The sequence below is a fragment of the Maylandia zebra genome, linkage group LG1 (genome assembly GCF_041146795.1).
Source record: "Maylandia zebra isolate NMK-2024a linkage group LG1, Mzebra_GT3a, whole genome shotgun sequence".
Lineage (NCBI taxonomy): Eukaryota > Metazoa > Chordata > Actinopteri > Cichliformes > Cichlidae > Maylandia > Maylandia zebra.
Genome location: NC_135167.1, coordinates 10,890,145 through 10,910,228, shown reverse-complemented (window position 1 = coordinate 10,910,228; position 20,084 = coordinate 10,890,145). Strand labels below are relative to the sequence as shown.

Below are 20,084 nucleotides of genomic sequence, written 5' to 3'. Positions count from 1 at the left end.
GTGGGATTTTTTAAACAATTTGATCTCATATAAAGAAAGTGTATAGTGTGGCATTATTGAGAGGATAAGTGTCAGAATGAGCTGGATCCTGGGTTTATAAGAAACAGGCAGTGCGATACAGACCACAGGAAGGGAGATGACAGCTTGATGTGATGATATAAATGTTAAACAGAAAGGATATTAATAAACTATTAATCCCATGGTATAAATGACTATTATTAATATATATGTACACAAGTCAAAGTTAATGTAATATAAAGTTATAGAATATACTATATTTTACTTATGTATACATCATTTTTATATAAGCATATTTATATGCACATAGTGTATCTTGTCTTCATATATTGCCTTACTGTCATGATCAAACACACATATAGCACGCTATATTAACATGCGTTTGTGCAGCCCAGATGCACATATATGATTATTTGCAAATTCAAACTCTTCCACAGCAATATTCCACTTAAATAAACAGGACCTGCATGCAGCAGAGACATAGTTGTACCCACACACGGGACTGTGAATTAGAACTGTACAGTAGTAAATGAAGCATTCGTTTTCCTGAGTACTTCTGGCAGATAAGGGCTGGCAGACATGTGAAAAAAATAAGTATTGCACTGCTGCACAAAATGATTTTTGCTAAAACAGGAAAATATTTTCTGTTAAATTATATGTTACAGTTTACATGCTGTATTATCAGGTAAAAAACATGAAAGTCATGAAATTATATACTTCAGAAAATAATAAATATCTGGGTTTTTTTTTTTAAAAAAAACTAAGAATACCTTTTTGTTTACTTTTTTAAATACGTGTATTTTATGTAGAGAGGATGGCTTGTAAAAAAAAAAAGATAAAATCTATAAATATATTTAAACTTGAACATACATTGACTCATTTTGATGATGGTGGTGGAGAGAGCTGTGAAATACGCTGGATCAGAATCTCTTCAGAAAGGTTTTATTTAGTTGAAATTGTGTTTGTAATTTGATAATAATTAAACATCTGGCACCGTTCCTAGTTTAGCCTTTAGTAAAAAGTACTACTTCCACGGGTATACATTTTTTAAAAATTCTGGCTATATTGCAGGTGACCTCCAGCTTTAAACACCAGAAAACACTCATGTCTTATCTGTTGTGTTTTCTTACAGAGATTTGTTTGCTAACACGGGGCAGAAGGACAGCCAGCGTCCGAGCTGACACGTACTGCCGCTTGTACTCATTGTCTGTTGACAACTTCAATGAGGTACTGGAGGAATATCCTATGATGAGAAGGGCCTTTGAGACTGTTGCTCTGGACCGGCTGGACCGTATTGGTGAGAAAATCACATCCAGTCTCATCCATTTAAGCCAAAGTGCAAACCAGTACTACATATTTTCATTTAGTGAGTTTTGATAGCATTTTCCATCAAGAGAGCAAACACTTTCAAACCAGAACTGGAGCTCTTAGACAAAACTTAGGGGGTTTAAAACTGTTCTCAGTGATACTCAGTGACTGAAATTACTTTCAAAGTCATCTGAATATAAACATGCAGATAGAGCTCCGGTTTTAAAATCCCTGTGTGACTTCTCTTACTCATACAATTGATATTCTCTCCATATCCATCACTGTTCCCAGGCTCAGCCTAGGCAGATGAAAAATTCACAATGAAACGCATGCCTGTATCATCACTCAGCCTTCGCTGCATGCTGTTTTATCCTCAGCTATGTTTAGAATGGTAGATAGCGAAAATGCTTTAGGGGGTCTCTTTGTAGAAAATGGCTGCTTTGAAAAAGATGTGGTGGGCTGATAGGAATGTTTCTGTGAAATGGTCTCTTGTGTCCATCCCTTCTCCTGGGCTTGATGCCTATGTACACCATGTTTCCTAATAAAGTAACTGAAACAGGTGAAATCTGCAAATTAATTACTCTCTTGATGGACTTGGCACAATCTGATTTGAAGTGTGCAGGTGATAAAAGGTCAAGAGGTGCAAGGTCAGGCTGGCTAAAATAGTTCCAATACGTCACAGAAAAAGCTCAAGTAATCTGACACCAGTCATAACAGAAAATTGGACAGATTGATCTGGGGCTTATAGCGTTTGCAGTATCATCAGATTTCACAGCCTTTTGTTAACACCAAATTGAAAATGGCAGTCATGTGAATTAACCCCATCACTGCTAGCGCAGCCACTGAACAATGACTAATGGACTCTAGCATCCAGACTGTGCACATTTTGTTAAGAGGGTAGTTTAGCAGTTGATATGCCTGCCATAATGACGCTCACCTTGTTTCTTTGACCTTGTGCACACCTCACAGGTACTTCAAAGTACATACATTACCAGAGTGAAAACGTGACGGAGCACAAAAAGCTTTAGTAAGCAATAGTTAAATGAACAAATGAACACAGGATAATTGTTATTCTAAAATGGAATTTCAGATTTAGTATTAATATTTTTTCCACATAAATTTTTTTGTTGCATAGATGTTGCATTTTAGAACAAGAGCACTCAGAGAGCACAACTCCCTCCGAAGGACAAGGACTTTAATAAAGGCTATATAGTTAGCCTGTTATGGCATCATTGTGATGCCTTAGGACATAATATTTAAAAAAAATAAAATATGTGTTCTCCTCATGCTCTTTCATACAGTTCCGATCAAAAGACCACTTGAAAAATGGCAAAAAAAATCATATTTTGCGTGTTTGGATCTTAACAAGGTTCCAAGTAGAGCTTCAACATGCAACAAGAAGAAATGTGAGACAAAACGTTTTTTTAAACATGCAATTTATTGAAAACAGCGCTTAAACTGAAACAGGCTGAAACATGCAAAATATGATGTTTTGCCATTTTTCAAGTGGTCTTAAAATTTTGATCAGGATTGTATGATATATAACCTGGTATGGTTTCTGGAGAAAAAGTTTCAAGGTCAACTTTGACCTTGGCTCTAACAATGAAGGTCAAGGTCAAATGTTTAGCCAACCTAGGCACTCATGTCCCCCAAGGCCTAGTATGTTATTGTGAAGTTTTAAGGGAATCCATTAAAAAAAATTTTTTAAGTTTTTATTAATTTTCACATTTGGTGTGACCTTGACTTTGACCTGATTTTCATCACAGTTAACTCAGTTCGAGCTGCTATTGGTATCTACCGTCACACAAAATTTGAAAATGATATCTTGAAAACTATGGACAAGAATGCTAACAAACTGAAAAACAAAAACGAATCAATTACACACTCCCTCTGAGAGGGATACCTCCAGGTTTATTGTCTTTTTTTCTTTTTTCTTTTTTACAGTGTTTATTTTGTATCAAGCATGTCACCAAAATATTGTTCACCAAAATATTATGACACAATGGTTGTTTTACGATTTCCCCTTTTTACTTATGGAATCACACTAAAAGCTAATCTAATGTTTATCCTTTTCGTTCATACCTGTTATTATGCTAGCTTCTTCTTTTAGAAAGGGTTTTTGGAATATTCTTTCTTCTCTTACTTTTCACTCTTGTTTTCTGTGTGTCTGTCTTTGTGTGTGCATGGACATGCGCTCTTAAAGGCAAGAAAAACTCCATCCTGCAGCACAAGGTGCAACACGACCTCAGCTCTGGTGTACTCAACTACCAGGAGAATGAGATCATCCAGCAGATTGTGCAGCATGACAGGGACATGGCCCACTGTGCCCACCTCATGCAGAACGCTCCACCACAGACACCGCCCTCACCTACCCCTGTCATCTGGGCCCCACTCATCCAAGCACCTCTCCAGGCAGCAGCTGCCACCACCTCTGTAGCCATAGCCCTGACACACCATCCCCACCTCCCATCAACGCTCTTCAGACCTCCAGTTTCTGTCCTCGGTTCCCTGAAGGACCCTCCTAGCCGACTTAAAAAGTTTCACACATTTGTTCCTTCATCCACATCACCTGGCTCTGCTGGGGACTCTCCTTCTAGCACACCTTCTAAGCTGCAAACTGGGATAGACATGCCATTGCTGGCGTCTTTCCGGGCCCAGCAAATTACATCAGGTTCAGGGGCAACTAGTTCAAGCCAGCATGCTTCAGGTAGCGGAATACAACGCGGACCTTGCAGGTCTGGGCCTGTGTCCAGTGGAGGAGCAACCTCCGTGTTCCCGTTTGGTCAGTTTTCATCTTCTGGTTCACCTTCATCTAGTACGGCCCAGCTGCACCCTCAACCACAAAATCAAAAATCCTTCCGCTCTGGTACACCACCTCTCTCAAACCTCTTTCACCAAGGATCTATAGGTGGAAGCACAGGGTCAGGACTAAGTGGAAGTTTAGCTGGAGCTTGTGGTGGTGCTACGGGATGGACTTTAGGTGGAGCAGTTGGAGGTTTTGTGGAAGGGGCCACTGGTGGGGACACTTCCTGGGCGGGAGAGGACTATACAACTGGGTTGTTAGAAGTGACTTCTGGTGGGCACTCTGGGTTGGGAGGAGCTAATGGTGGATCAGTAGGAGGGATCTCAGGGGAAACCAAGGTAGGAGTATCTGAGGGAGCAGTGGAAACTGTTTGTAGCAGGTTATCAGGTGGATTGGTGGTACCCAATACATGTGGGCCCATAACTGATACGGCAAAGAGATCAATTGGGGGGACTTCCAGAGGATCACTGGTAATAGCTTCCGGGGGGTCAGTCAGTGGAACTTCTGGAGAATCACTGGCAGTGACTACCACTGGAGGATCCCTGGGACGGGCTTCTGATGGATCAGTGGGACTGGTTTATGGTGGAGCCTCAGGGGGAACATTTGGAGGATTTTCTTGTGATTCAACACAAGGAAATTCTGGCGGATCAATGGGGAGGACTTCTGGTGGATCAACAACTAGCCATTTAGGTGGAGGTTCAAGTGGGACAGTTGGAGGAGTGACTGGAGGACATATAGGCAGAGCAGTAAGTGGCACAATTGGAAGCCATATAGCAGGATCTACAGCTTGTTCTCTTGGAGGAATTACTTCTGGGCTTATTAGTTCCTCTCGCTGTCAGAGCCCTATATCTAATAATTCTCTATCTGGTCAGCTTCCCCAAAACCAACCACCTGCCAAGCCTCCTCAGGTGGCTCCTCTGCAGCAGTTTGCTGGAGGAGGCAGGACTACCAGTGGATTAAACCTTTTCCAGTCCCCTCCACAAGGTTCCCCATCCTCTGGTAGAGGACAGCACAGTCAGCAGCCTGCTGAGGGCTCCCCATCTTCCCTCAGCCATTCTAGCCTGGCAGGCCTCCAGTCTGGCTGCTTACCTCACCAGATGTCACTGGAAAGGTCTGCATTGGCTTCTCTGGCCCAGTATGGTTCAGCAAACGCCTCACCCTGCCTTACTCCAGTCGCACCCAGTCCCACTGTTCAAAGCCCTGTGGCAGGCAGGACTTTCCACTACAGTGACCCTTCTAGTGTCACAGGATCCCACAGTTCTTTGCTCATGCCTCAAACTTGTTTTCCTTCACAGCTTCCAAGCCAGCCACAAAGTACAGGAAGAGATTCCCCTCTGGGACGTTTTTCTGAGGACCTAAAGCTTTTATCTAGCTCCCATTCATCCCTGCCCCAGGAGGTGGCCCAGGTCTTAAGCCACCAAACTCCTTGCTCTTCAATAGAAACTGGGTATTACCCTTCTCCATTTTCCTCTCCTACTCTTGTACCCAAACCCTGTAGCTCAGTGCCAGGGCACATGACTCCTCCAATCCAGATGTCTCCGGGGCACCCTCACCAGACTTATTCCTCCGGGGCCTCACCAGCCTTGTCTTTACGGAGGGACTCTGCTGCCTTTTCATCTGATCTAGAACCTCAGTCTGTCCGCTCTAAACTCCCTTCAAATTTGTGAGGATTGATCACACCCTCCTGTGCTCCTTTGAACTAAAACACAAATGATCTCCATTTGTGGCATTCTTTTCTGTCTTCAGACTATTTTTCACTTTATTTTTACCAAGATTTTACATTTACTGTGATTTAAAAGACACTTCATAGGGCAACTCAGAGCTCTATAGTACACTTTGTTTGATTTATGCTTTTTCCTTTTATTATTCATTGATACTGTGTATATAGATAGAGTTATATTTAAATGATAAGTTAATCAAGGGACTAGGAGGGTGTGAAAATGATCTCCATTTAAAAGACAGTCATTTTATTTATTTCTATAACTATGCCAAATTCATGTTGTGATGTTTAGGTGATTCAATGGACTACCCAATAATACTCGTTTTCTGCAGGAACCTATGCACTAACACCTGCATGTATCAATGTTTTTGTCTTTCTTTCTTTTTTTTGCGTGTGTGTGTTTAAAAATTATCTACATTTTTAGCGAAAAAACATGCTTTGAGACAGACTGACTCTTGTATTATCTCATTTAGGATCACATATTGTTGATCCTTAAATGTATCTATTAGATTGTACTTATTTATTCTCTGTATAATCTTTTCAAAACCTTGAGGGATGGAGAAGAGATTTTAGGAAACCAAAAAGACTTTTCCTGTGGGATAATACTTCACCACTTCTTGACCCATTATCCTTGCTTTCTACCACTTTCTCAAATTACTACTGTTTTTGAAGCAGGGGTACAGGGGTTCAGCGAGCTCCCCTCCGTCTAAATATTGAGACATAACAGTATGTGAGTGACTGGCTTTCTGCAGAGTCCTCAATCATGTCCTAACAAGCTCACTTTGTCTTCCAAGCTCATGTTGCTAATGTGTGTAGAAAGCATGTGAAAGCATATTTTTTCCCCTGACTGTGAGCAACTGTTAATGTCTGAGTGTTAGTGCTAATATGTGTGAATCAGTGGAACAGTCAGATGCAAAGCAAAACTTTTTCCTAGAATGATCATCAGAGCCTTTTTACACAAAAACTAGGACTTCCATTAGCGTGTATGATGCACTGTGTAGCACGCAAACAATTTAAAGTAAAAAATAGCCAGATGTTTAATATCCCACAAACTAGACTTTCATGTAGGAAAAACAGTATATTCAGTACACAATCTGAAGTATTTGAAAAATGCTGGAAACTAGAATACACCTTGATATTTAATTACTTCTATTTTAGTTGTTATATGCTGTCAACAAAGACATTTTTGAAAGCTACTGCTGAGTTGGAGATGAAGTTGAATGTAAGTAAGTACTTTTGCTATTGTAGATTAACTGAAGGCACAATGCTCCAGGGGGTTAAGAGACTGTTCCACCACTGAAAAGGTCATGGATTCAATATCTTTGACAGATGTTTCCAGCAGCAGCAGCAGCAGCCATTTCTACTGCCAAAGTGTCCTTTACCAAGACACAGAATAAGTACTTGCTAAATTGTTTGTGAGGTTATTGGATGTGTTACTCAGTTAGGTTCTCTAAAACAGATTACTCCTCTGCATGTGTTCCTTAAAATATTGATGCATAACTACATTGCCAAAGTAAACCTGAGAAAAATTGTACAATTGCAATATAATCTCCAATACATAGATTACTTAACAAGTAAAGATAAGAGAGATTTTGACACACACACGCACGCGCACACACACACACACACACACACACACACACACACACACACACACACACACACACACACACACACACACACACACACACATACATATATAAGTGAAAACGAGTACACTCATTGATTTAATAGCTTGTGGAATCAGCAGCTTTTATCAGCAACTTCAAGTAATCATTTTCCACATGAATTTATTGGTCTCTCACTTCGTTATAGAGGAAATTTGGCCCACTCCTCTTTGCAATGTTGCTACAGTTCATTAAGGTTTGTGAGCATTCATCCTAAGATCTTAAGACACAGCATTTCAACCAGGTTGAAGTATGGATTTTGACCACACCATTGCAACACCTTGATTCTTTTGTTTTTCGGTCATTCTGTTGTAGATTCGCTGCTGTGTTTGAGATTATTGTCCTGTTACATGACCCAGTTTTAGCCAAGTTTTAGCTGTTGGACAGATGGTTTCACATTTGACTCTAAAATACTTTGGTCCACAGAGGAGTTCATAGTCAATTCAATAACTGCAAGGTGCCCAGGTCTGCTGTAGGTAGCAAAACAAATGCAAGTCACCCCTCCACTACTATGCTTGACAGTTGGTATGACATGTTTGAGCTGATATGCTGTGTTTGGTTTTCACCAAACGTGGTGCTGTGCATTATAGGTAAACATCTCCACTGTGGTGTTTTTTGTTCTTCAAGGACATTGTTCCAGAAGTCTTACGTTTTGTGTTGCCATGTTCTTTGTAGAGAGAAGAGGCTTTCTCCTGGCAACCCTTCCAATTGTACTGTCATAAACTTTGACATTTGACATGCTAACTGAGGCCTGTAGAGTCTGAGCTGCAGCTCTTGTTTTATTTTTGTATTTTTTGTCAGCTTCTCTGAACATTCCAAGGCCTGTCCTTGGGGTGAATTTAATAGGACATCCATTCCTGTGAAGACTGTAGCATTGTGTTAACACACACCTGAATGAAGACCAGGAAACTGCTAAAACTTGTGCTGTTGTAAAGGTGGTCATACTTATATGATGCATTAATCAAATACATTTGATTAACAGGACCTGGCTCTTAGTGCATCAAATAGGATCAAAAGTATGCTTATGTACGTTTGCAATTATTTATTCAACAAATGTGTCAGTTGATGTAATAGTCTTGTGGAAAAAGTAACTACAATTCTAAAGCCATTTTGCACTTTTTTAAAGTAATTTTAAGCATAAATAACATAAAATTCTATTAATTTCAAGATGTTTGATGTTTTTCTTCTATGTGCTTCCTATTTCACTCCCAATCTTTCAACAGGATTCAAATCTGAGCTACGACTAAGCCATTCCATAACTACCCCTTTTTCTTTATTTGAGCCATTCCTTGTTGCATCTCCTAATGTGTATACTACTAGTGTGAAACTTCAGACAGCCTTTCATTGTCTTTAGGCACTCTTCAATATAATGCAGAATTCATAGTGGGATGAATGACTGTAAAATCTGCAGTCAGGCAGCAAATTCCCTCTAAACACACAATTTGGTGATTCATTCACTGACAATAAGGTTTTTTTGCTCCTGAAAACTTGATTCTGATCTGTGTCAAACATGCGTATTAATATTATTACAAAAAGAATAATATTTGATTTCTCTTTTCCTGAGCACATTATTCCAAAAGGCCTGGTCTTTGCATATACAGACAATAACATTGTGACATACTGACAGGTGAAGTGAATTAGTGGGTGGGCTATATTAGGGAGCAAATGAAAATGTTGTCCTCAAAGTTCAGAAGCAGGAAAAAATCAGCAAGCATGAGGATTTGACTGAGTTTGACAAAGGACAAATTATGGTAAATGGGAAATAAATAATTTTTTTGTATTCAGTGTTTCTACTCCAGCTGAGCTTTATACAACATGTCTCATTCCCCCATTCACACAAGCACTTTACAAGCAAGATGATCGATGTATCAGAGAGCAACTTGGGTTTCGTATCTTACTTAGTGGCTTCCGGTTGAGCAGACACCAGCAGATAACAAAGCTAACTGCAGATCCTTTGATGAGATCTCATCAAATGATCTGCTGATTGGCTGAATTCTCTGGGGAACAATTAATAGACAAATTAGTAGTCATTTAAAGTATATTATTACTTATAAGTAATTTAGCTTACAGTGGAATTATTTATTTCAGATTGTTTTGGAAATATTTTTACAATATTTCTTAGAGCTCTTAGAGAGCTTTTCAGATATTGATACAACAACACTACACACGTGGAAAGTAAATGAAGACCGGATCTTATGTCACAGGTTTAAGTGAGACAATTTCAACCTGTCACTTCCTAAAGAGTTTGTAATTATCAGAGTATCCTGAACACCTGATTCCCATTTCATGGATTTGAAGGGTACATAAGTGATGTACTTACTTTTTTCAAAATTTTGATTTTGGTATTCTTATTTTTCTTTGTTTATTTTATTTAAATGAAATGGCTGAGAAAATGGCAATTAAATGCCTCAATTTTATTTTATTTACTAGAATTATTATTAAGCAGCGTCTCAAAAAGCAACAGTTTTTTGCTTGTTGAAAACTTTTTTAAAAAGTATAATGGGATATTGTTACTTTTCACATGATCATCTATGATAAGTAACGATTAGATAATTTAGTTTTTTTTTTTACTAGTGTTCAGTCAAAAAGCACGTATCAGAGTCTGTTTGAATAAAAGTATGCTTTCAAAATCTGTTGGCACTAAAGGGAGCCTTCAAGTGGTTAAAAAACGATATACACAGCAGAGTAAGGTATCATGAAACTCTCAAAGGGGAGGATCAGTGATATGTTTCTACATGTTTGTCTGTAGCTCATCACAAAGGCAGACCCAGGTTCCACCGAGACAGCTGAGTCCTTAACTAAGTCACAGCAGTCAGCCACTGCAGTCTAATTTAACAAGACATGTCTGTAATCCCTTGACCCTCAAATACTATCCAGGAGTCACGCACATACAAAGCTACCATGCCCTCCCCTCATTACAGTCATGTAAAGTTATACTCATAATGTATAGCAGTACACATGGCATGACACGCAGTTGCACAAATGCACATTTACTGACATGCTCATGTCCATTAGATCGTATTCTCATTTTCCAAAAAAATTAACTATTTTGGATTTCCAATTTTAAAAAAATTACATTTCATGTTGTTGAAAATGTTGAGCAAATTTTACGACCAACCTGCCCAGCCACAGCAGTTTTAACCACTTTTATAATTAGGAATTAAGCACATTTCTTTTTGTGTTTGACTCACAATATTAGAACAAGTTATTGTTATTATTATTTTATTATTTTGCAAGTATGCATTCACTGAGTATGTATGTGTTTCACTTATCTATAACCTCTTAAGAATTATGGGAAACACTATGACTAATGAATATTTTTCCATCATCAGCCCAAAGGGACTTTGGGGCTAGTAAATGTGGAATATAATCGAGTGATATTGTGTTAGATAGAGACAGACTGGGGAGGGGCATCACAGAGAACGTAGCGTTAATCATTACAGCAATGTATTTAAACCAATATAATGAATTTTTTTAATGTTTAAAAATAAGAGTCTTCTTGCTCTAGACAGACAGACTGGGTTACTAATGGTTATAGCAGTGCTTTGTTCACCTCTCCCACATCTAACACCTTTTTTCATTAGCAGTAAACAGCTATCTGAATGGCTCTAAAACATTTATATTGGCTTCATGGCTCAAGGAGAAGGAAACAGAGCTCTGGAACAAAATCACAATAATAAAGACACAGAAATGTTTCACATCGGGGATATTGATTATCTGATTGTGTAGGCATTTAAAACCACAATTGTTCTGTACCTGTTTCCATCATAAAGTCAGACAGGCTACTGTGCCTCCAACATCAGGAAAAAGTTCCCCATTTTTTCTCACAATATGACCTTATTAAGGTATAGAGTTGGAGGATAGTTTGAAGCCTGCCTGCAAGACAAAGGTGTAGATGTGAGGCGGCATTGATGCACTGCAGGAATGACATAGTTGGACACTTAGCCACAGGGAAGACAAGTAGTCCGACAGGCACCCCATGTGGTACTCATGTTGATGGGTTACTTGCCCCCACTTTGTGATTGTAGAGCGCTAGTGGATGTTTTTCAACATTGATTAGGAGAAAATGAGAGAAAGTTTTGAGCGGTGTGAGTGAGTGCACATGCAAGACAGTGTGCCCCTCAGTTACAAGGCAGAGTTGATAGCCAGAGGTGCTGTCAGACATGAGTGGGACATGGGTCCTAGATTGTATGGAGAGGTAAACACTGTGGAGGGACTGACAAATTGGCTAACTCAGTCTGTTCCATTATCACAGATAACTGGTTAAAGAAGAGTCTGGGTTTGTTTTTAACTGAGTCTATTAAAGTTGGTTTGAAAACTGCTGATTACTGTGAAGTAAAAGAAAATTAGCTATTGATTAATCATCTTCTGGCTTGAATTATGTAATGTAAATGACGAGGAGGTTCATTATCCTTATGGTCACAAAATATGTTTAGCTTCATTCATCTAATCCTTCATTCAGACTAAAGGTATGAAAATAGCCAAAACTAGAGTAACAAGATTTTCACCTGACAGCGATGTTTATTCTTCAAGGGGATTTTCTGTTTCCATCCTGCTAGACTTTTTGCTGCATCTGTAGCATAGTGTAGTATAGAGGCAGTGTTTTTTTTTTCTTAGAGGAATCGTCTGGGAATTAGATTAGAAGGCTTTGAAACTTTGTGTCGTTTGAGGCGAATAAAGAAAAACAACGGTGACTCACTCGCTCATGCAGAGACCTATTTTCATTATGTCTCCCTGTGTCACCCATCCAAACATGGGAAGAAAATGGCTGTTTGAGAGCAATAGAGAAAACAGCAATGAAGGGGCAGATGAAGCGTCACAACATCTGCCATCTTTCTGTACAAACTCTTGGAGCTAGTTTTTCAGAAATCTGTATAGAGGAAACCAAGGCTGGACTGGGACAAAAAATCGGCCCGGGCATTTTGACTGGAGACCGGCCCACCAGGATAAAGATTGAAAATGTGACGTCATTCAGGGGTAAAACCAAGGGTTCTGGGAACTTGTGGCAAGAGGTACTAGCGCACGCAGGCTTTCAATTGAACTCAGTTACACAGCGATAAAAAGAAACCCAAAAAATGGCAAGAAGCTGTTGTATTATTAACTGCAATAGCCGGTCGCATGACAGCCACGGGAAGCCGACGGGTAAAGAGATCGTTTTTTTTTATCGGATTATGTCGTTGAAGAGAAATTTTTTAAGCCATGTTTCCGAAGTAAGAGCCACGGATGGTCTGGATATACCAAATATAACGTCCCAGAACACTCCAGCTCACATGTTAGTCTGCTCCAAGCATTCCCACAAAGGTCAGAGTTTTGTAGTAGTTAATACGTCATTTTTCTTAACATAATTGGTGATATAGGTTACAAGCAAGTCTGGCGCTGAACAGAAATTGTCGCGCTATGCTCCTTTATTTATTGTGCATAAATAGTGAATTGTCCTGACACAATATTGCGTTTCGCTTCTGTTATTACCATGGTACATTGACAAAAACATATACTTTTATTCACAGGATAAAACAGTTGTTTTGTATCACTAATTGTCCAGTGTGATTACAGCATACAATATTATTGTCACTGCTACATTTCTGTAATGAACCAGAAATTATTTCCACTACTAATTAATTACCGTTGAGCTCAAAGGTCCTATTAATAAACGGTTAACGAATGTGTATTTATGACGACGATTTGTGAGACTGGTAAACTTACCTTTGTTCGTACGATGGTCTTTCGTTCTACACGGTGCATTTCAAGATCCTGTACCCATCCGTCGGTAAACTGTACCTGGGCTTGTTGCAGTGACCTGAAGTTACTAAACTTCATGAGTGTATGCACTCACTCCAAGAACCGTATAATTATAAATCTGAGCGTGGTGAAAGTTGGGCAGCACGCTAACGTCTTTTGTCCACTCTGTGTGCTCGTAAGGGTCTGACCCTTTCACTCCTTTGATTTTTTCCTCGTATCTTTTCTTTGTCTTTTCGTCGAGTCTGTCTTTGTACGGACCAGCATTGTTCTCCTTTTGTTTTGTACATTCCTTTTTTGTGCGTCAAAGAAAAAACAAGAAGGCATTGGAACCGGAGAATGAACGTTTTGCGGTGCTGCAAATGCTTGCATTTGATGCGGTACTTGGATTGTTTTGCCACGAGTTCCCGGCATGCAATGCGCAAAAATCACGTGATTGCTAAACAAGGGGGAGGGTCCATCCGGCCTCCTCGGCTGTAATTGGTCCAGCCCAGAGTCGATCATGACCAATTGGCCAATCCAACACCTTTCATTATATATACCCTTCCTAAAAAAAAAAAAAAAAAAAAAAATCCATCGGCCCATAACAACAAAAAATCGCCAGCGGCCCACCGGGCAAATGCCCGGTATGCCCGATGGCCAGTCCAGCTATGGAGGAAACAGTACAAAAGCGCCTGACATGTCTGTTTTCATGCTGAATAACTTAATCAAATCTAGGTCAGGGATACCTGGTCTTTATAGGGAGGGTTTCATGAAAAATGTTTTTCTGTAGCATAATGTACAAATGCATAATGCACAAAAATAGTCTCATAGGAGAAGAGTGGAATTGCATCAGATTTAACCACTAGCTAATTTCCATCTACACTATTTGGGCAGGTCAACACAATAATAAATATAAAATAGCACAAACATGTTTAATACTTTATTGACACAAAAATGTTCATAACTTTTGGCCTGCTTATTTACAGTAGATGTGCTGTGAAATGGCCAGCAGATTTGTAAGTTGCGCCTCTCTTACCTCCAGCTTTGGTGGAGTTCCACACGGCATCTCTGTACCATTTACAATTCATATTTGCTTCTGTTCAGCAGCAACCTCAGATTCTGTTTGGTGGATTTCCAATTCCACTGGTTAATCTCAGCCTCCTTCTCCCTTTGTGCTGCCCATGAATATGGGTTGGTGAATAAGCAATGCACACTAATGAAATCATTTGCTGTGATTGAGGATTAGATGTAGCAGCAGCAGAATTGAACCTGCAATTTCTCGAGGGAAAGAAAGGAACTTTTTTTTTTTTCCAAGGCCCTCGTTATTCATTCATGACTGCAGATTCCTTCTACCTTTCCATAAATGCTCATCATATTGCACACACCAGCACCAGAATCAGGTGTTTGAAAAGACAGGGTAGCACGGAGTCATTTGATATGATAACAAGATGGCTATATATGATGCTTTATATATATATATATATAAAGTTGTTTATTGTAGCATCTAATAAAACTGACCTCATTTGCTGCTTCTCTAGTGAGAAGAAATAAAGGAACTATAAGGTTATTCTGACCACAAAGCAGGCTGTTAGACAGTATAACCTGTACATGAACCATTTTAGGAACAGCAGGGTGCGTATAGGTTAACACACCTACAGATTACCTGACAGATTCTGTAGGGTAATGCCGCAGTACAGCGACGTGGCAGGAGACCTTCTTTGTAGCTGTCGGTACAAAAACACTCTTTCAGGCAGTTTTAAAAGTGATTCATCTGCAAAATATGACTTGTTTCTGTAATGCAACAATATACAAATTAGAAGCTTAGATTTGGAAAATATGTGTCGCATATGTTTCTCTGTTAGTTGCAGCTCATCAGAAAATCCTGTGTTGAAGCCAAAAGTGAGCCTGCTCCTCCCTGGATTAATGTGGGCAAAACAGAAAAGGGAGAGACGAGGGTTTAGATTTAAGAAAGAAAGAAAGAAAGAAAGAAAGAAAGAAAGAAAGAAAGAAAGAAAGAAAGAAAGAAAGAAAAGAAAAATCTGCCTCTTAAAGCTGTCTTTCATTTGTGGAAGTACTATAACTCCATTTAATCTAATGTTGGCATCATGACGTTGACAAGTTACTTAGTTATACAGCTATTTCCATAGGACCTATTTATATTTCTGTATTTATTTTAGACTACTTAATAAGTAATGTCAACTCCATGCCAGATTATGATAAGCAATGTTCACCAAATTGTGTGTTTGTACAGAGTTCATAACCTGTCCATGATTTTTAAGGAATTTTGCATTGTATAAGCTCTACACTTTGGTACAGCGCAGGAGTGGGACATTTTCGTTACACGACGCTGCAGACGAAGTCTTTCTATCTGAAGGCTCAACCTTTTTGTTTCACGAAGGCAGTGACTGATTCAACACTTCTTATGAGGACTAACAACCTTTTGAGGAGGACAGTATTTTGATCGCTTTGCTATTGATCAAGGGATATCTTTTTTGTTCTGCATTTAACATGGGAACTATGAAAAAAAGCAATAAGGGAACTGGGAACTGTAAATGTATGGTGTGAAAGGTAGCTACGGGACATTGCGCTGACCCACACAGCAAGCACACGTACAGTAGCCGTGGCTTGCAGATTGTGTGGCGGTGAAAGGAGTGAACTGTTGATAAGCACATATACTGGATGAAATAAAACGGTATAGAATAAAATATAAGGAACACCTGCTTTGAGTGTTTTTTTTTCTCTCTGTATATCTCTTTTTGTATATTACATGCAGCATGCTCCCAATTGTAATTCGCAAAATCCCTTAGCAGCTATTTTTTCCCTCCCTCTTGTGAGATGTGTCAATAAGCAAAAGCCTTTCACACACACACACACACACACACACACACACACACACACACACACACACACACACACACACACACTTTCACTCGGATGAACACAAAGAACGGTCAGGAGACAGGTGAAGCTCCTCAGAATCCTGAAAATGTTGGCAGACTGTAAAAAGGAGGGCAGTCGGCGTCTGCCCCTGTGAGCTCTCAGCCATCTGCTTCATTAGAATTCCCCCTTGAGGTAACCTTCCCTTCTAGAAGAGGAACTCATCGAAAGTGAAGGGCTTTGTTTTAGAGTGTCTATTGTAATTACACATTATTCTCCTCTTCTGATGCCTGCCTGGTGAGAGGAAAGAGCTGGCTTATGGTTGCCTGCTTGGCATCCAACGGAGACAAAAACGCACACTTTTGCTGGGTGTAAATGCCGCATAGCTGCCGTTGCCACGTGAGCCCACTGTATGCTATCGCTGTGTGATTTTGTGCAATGGCCCAAATCAGTGAGGGCATAGTGGCATCCAAGCGGTTGAGGTGGCTGTCACTCTGCTATCATGGAGGGAAGAGACAACGCTAAAGCCTTCCTCTGCGGTATCTGGGATAATCTGCTCTAGTTCTCCTTGGGTCAAACTCAACAGTAATTAATCCTACCATTACCCTGCAAGCCTGAGGGTTAAAGCAATGTATACAAATCTGTCTTGAGTTCTTTTCCTCTTTTGCCAGATAGCCCTTTTCAAATTGACATTGGTGCTGAAATAGAGAGAACACATATCTTGATTTTTACATAAATTAAAACATTTTAATAGTGGCATGTGTGAAAGACATGGGGATTAGGGTCGATATCAGATGGTCATAAGGATGAAACTTGAGCGCCCTGAACATCTAGAGTCTGTGCAACCACATTTAATCTAAAACTCACTTTCTATATCACAAGAACTGTGTTATCATTTAAAGATCCTTTTTTAAAGTTTTTCCAAACCCAACAAACTTTTTTGTTTGTTTCTGAGAAGGAGAACAGTTTTACTTTCCATATCTTCTCACACTCATGCTGAACTGCGGCATTATGCTCAAGCATGCTGGCTTGGGGCTATAGCTTTTGGCAGCCCAGGACTCACAGCACTCAAAAACACACACAGTAACTACAGCATATCCGTATTAGTGCTTTTCCCCCCGCTAAAACCCTACCGTCAAAGCCTTTTGACATCTGCCAGTTTGTTCGCAAATACTGTCCAAATGCCAACTTTGCAATGCTCCAGCTTTTGATGCGCATGGCTGAAAGTTTTCTTTTTGTGTCAGTGCTGATGTGTGTACTCATGCACGTGCGTGACTCTGTGTATCTGTGTGTGTGTGCTTGTTTGTGCCTCGTGGGATTAGGTTCATGAAAGCATACGCATGGATAACATCAGAAGGATGGCCACAGGTTGCCAACCTGATGTCCTCTCTCAACCTCTTGCTCTGCCAATTATGCCCCCACCACCACAATCACAACCCCTGACCCCCATCACCCAACTTAAAAAACCCCCCAGTCTGCTGCTTACTCCTTCATTATGCTCCTACAATATCATTATGGTCAGAAATGGGATATATGTGCCCTACTTAAAGGTGGAGAAAGGTGTTGAGAAAAGTCTGCGTGTGTTTGTATTAAAAATAAAAAGGTGATAATATGATCTCTCTATGTCAGCTATTGCTTTTCATCATCAGAAGAAGACATGTGAAACTTAATTAGCACCACGGTGAATGTTGAGATGAATTATTGACTCACAGACTTTGATAACTTTCTATCCAAACGATGGAAAAAAGTAAACTGCATTTCTAAATTAGCTGCAAGAAAGCTCGTTAGGTAACAATAGCTTTAAAATATATTAATTCTTCAGTATTAAGACTCTATTAGGGTATTAGCTACTTTTAAGTAAAGATATACTTTTAGTTTTCACTTTGTAACAATGGTATTCTTGTATTGTGTTAAACACAATTTTATTTTTCCTAGCTTTTAATGTTCCATGCATAAATTACACTGGAATATATAAAATAATATTCACGTGCTTTTAACATTTTCCAGGTCATCTGATGAGTGTTAATCGAAACTGAGAGAGTTGGACTTTGATGTGATGATGTGCTGCCTTGAGCCATGTCAACACAAGAACCATTAGCTCAAGTTGTCACCCTGCCATCTGCTAACCGTCTGTCCTAAATGTCTGTTTCTAAGCACAGCCAATCCCCTCTCTAGACACTCTCAGAGTTAGCTGCCTATTTCTGACTACGAGGGCTTAAGTCCATCTTGCAATGCTCATAAATTGTTTAAATACTGTTTATTGAATCAGTCCTTGAGATTGAATTGCAGAGATTAATTCCAAAATGTGGTATCTCTTATTTCCAAAATATGACCCCTACCCCGCTTAACTGATTGCTCGCATGACAGTAAAATATTTTAGTAGATATTTTTGGCTTTCAATTTAAAGGAGAGGGATGCTTAGCAGTGGTTTTTGAAATGTGGAACAATAAGCTGATATTTCAACTCGACAACACACACAGGATTTAACAAAGAAACCAGAGAAATCTGGTTATATTAGCATGCAATGTTGTTCAGTGGATGACTCTTGCATATTTTATAAATCCCCTGTCTATTCTAAAAATAATGGTTTAAAAAGAAACCCAGAGGAACTCATTTGAAAGAGAGGAAAATACTATTTCCTTATATTTATCATTTATAATCCTCCATGACTGGTGATCTCTGCAACACTATCCTCCTCCTCCACCTCCTCCTCATCTGTCTCCTTATACCCCAGTGAAACTTGATGGGGGTGGGGGACTTCCTTCCTCACGTCCCTCTTCCTCCCCTTGGCTATGTAGACGAACCATCCCTTGCTTTGCCATTGCTCACTTTTCATAGGGCAAGGGCAAACTGTAAAAAGCAGAGAGCCCAACCCCCAAGCCTGCAAACCACTGTTCCCTGTTTATCATATTAGCCTGTGCCCTTGAGCATTTCGCTGCCAGGTTCAAGCTTTGAACTAAGGAGAAAAAAAAGACCACAGTAACTATACTATTGGCTATGTGTTTAAATTGAAACTGTAAATGGCCAGGTACTAAACCATTTTCAGGCTTCAGAATAGAACATCTCGACTCTTGCATGCTTTGGTAGGTTTGTGTTGTGCAATGGCTCCCATTCCACCCTTGAGAGAAATCTTAAAAACGTGGCCCTTGTGTATGCGTATAGAGTTTATTTTCTTGTTACCATGGAAACCAAAATGTCGTCTGATAAATTTTAGCAGAACAACATATTGTGTCTCAAAGTCATCTTGATGTGAGACTCAAGTAGAACAGTTGGGGAAGCCAGGATCAAATTATCCACCATATGTATTTAGAAAGGCTTAATTACACCAGTTCATGACTTGCCATTGTTCAGAATAATTATGATAGTTTGAAGTGTCATTACTGACAGCCATAATTATAATTTTGCAGAAGAGCCGGTTTGTCAAATCACTCCTTGAGAGGAACACAGAAGAGGAGCAATTTCAAGCAAGTGAATGTTCTAAATGTCACACTGACCTCCATCCTTCATCTCACCTGCAAATGAATGTCTTGGCTATTGGTGGTAGTGGTGGGGGTGGTGGGGGTCTATCCTCTCGTGAGGTAGCCATGTTATAGGGACAAGCTACAGATTCATGAACAAAATGTTTCTTATTTGTCAGGTAACAGATGGGACACACATGGTGAACGCAATCATCCTCCTTTTGTTAAGTGGCCTGTATTGTTATGTCATACAACCCAGGAGAGCTGTTACATATACCAGCACTCTCTGATATCTAAATCAACTGTGATTGCTACCTTTAGTATCACTGAAGCCTGAAAGGCCTTGTGTTGAATGAGTTCTTTTTTGTTATGAAACTTTAAAAAAAAACTCTGTCACTGGCCACCCATGGTGTGTTTAAGAATCAGAAATAGATCTCACTGCGAGACTTAAAAGACTGCTGAACAATTGATGGCACATTCACAAAAAGAGGGCCGTGATGGCGAAAGAAAATGGG

At 39.7% G+C, this 20,084-nt stretch overlaps 1 protein-coding gene across 1 annotated transcript in view; it reads left to right on the top strand.

Annotated features, from left to right (window-relative positions):
• hcn4 (hyperpolarization activated cyclic nucleotide-gated potassium channel 4) overlaps positions 1 to 15,950 on the top strand; it is an 86,036-nt gene extending 70,086 nt beyond the window's left edge. Inside the window, exons 7-8 of the mRNA XM_004539641.4 lie at positions 1,151 to 1,315; positions 3,530 to 15,950. Of these exons, the coding sequence (XP_004539698.2) occupies positions 1,151 to 1,315; positions 3,530 to 5,796 (2,432 nt within the window). The 3' untranslated portion in view covers positions 5,797 to 15,950. The remainder of the gene's footprint in view (positions 1 to 1,150; positions 1,316 to 3,529) is intronic.
• The last annotated feature ends 4,134 nt before the right edge of the window (positions 15,951 to 20,084 follow it).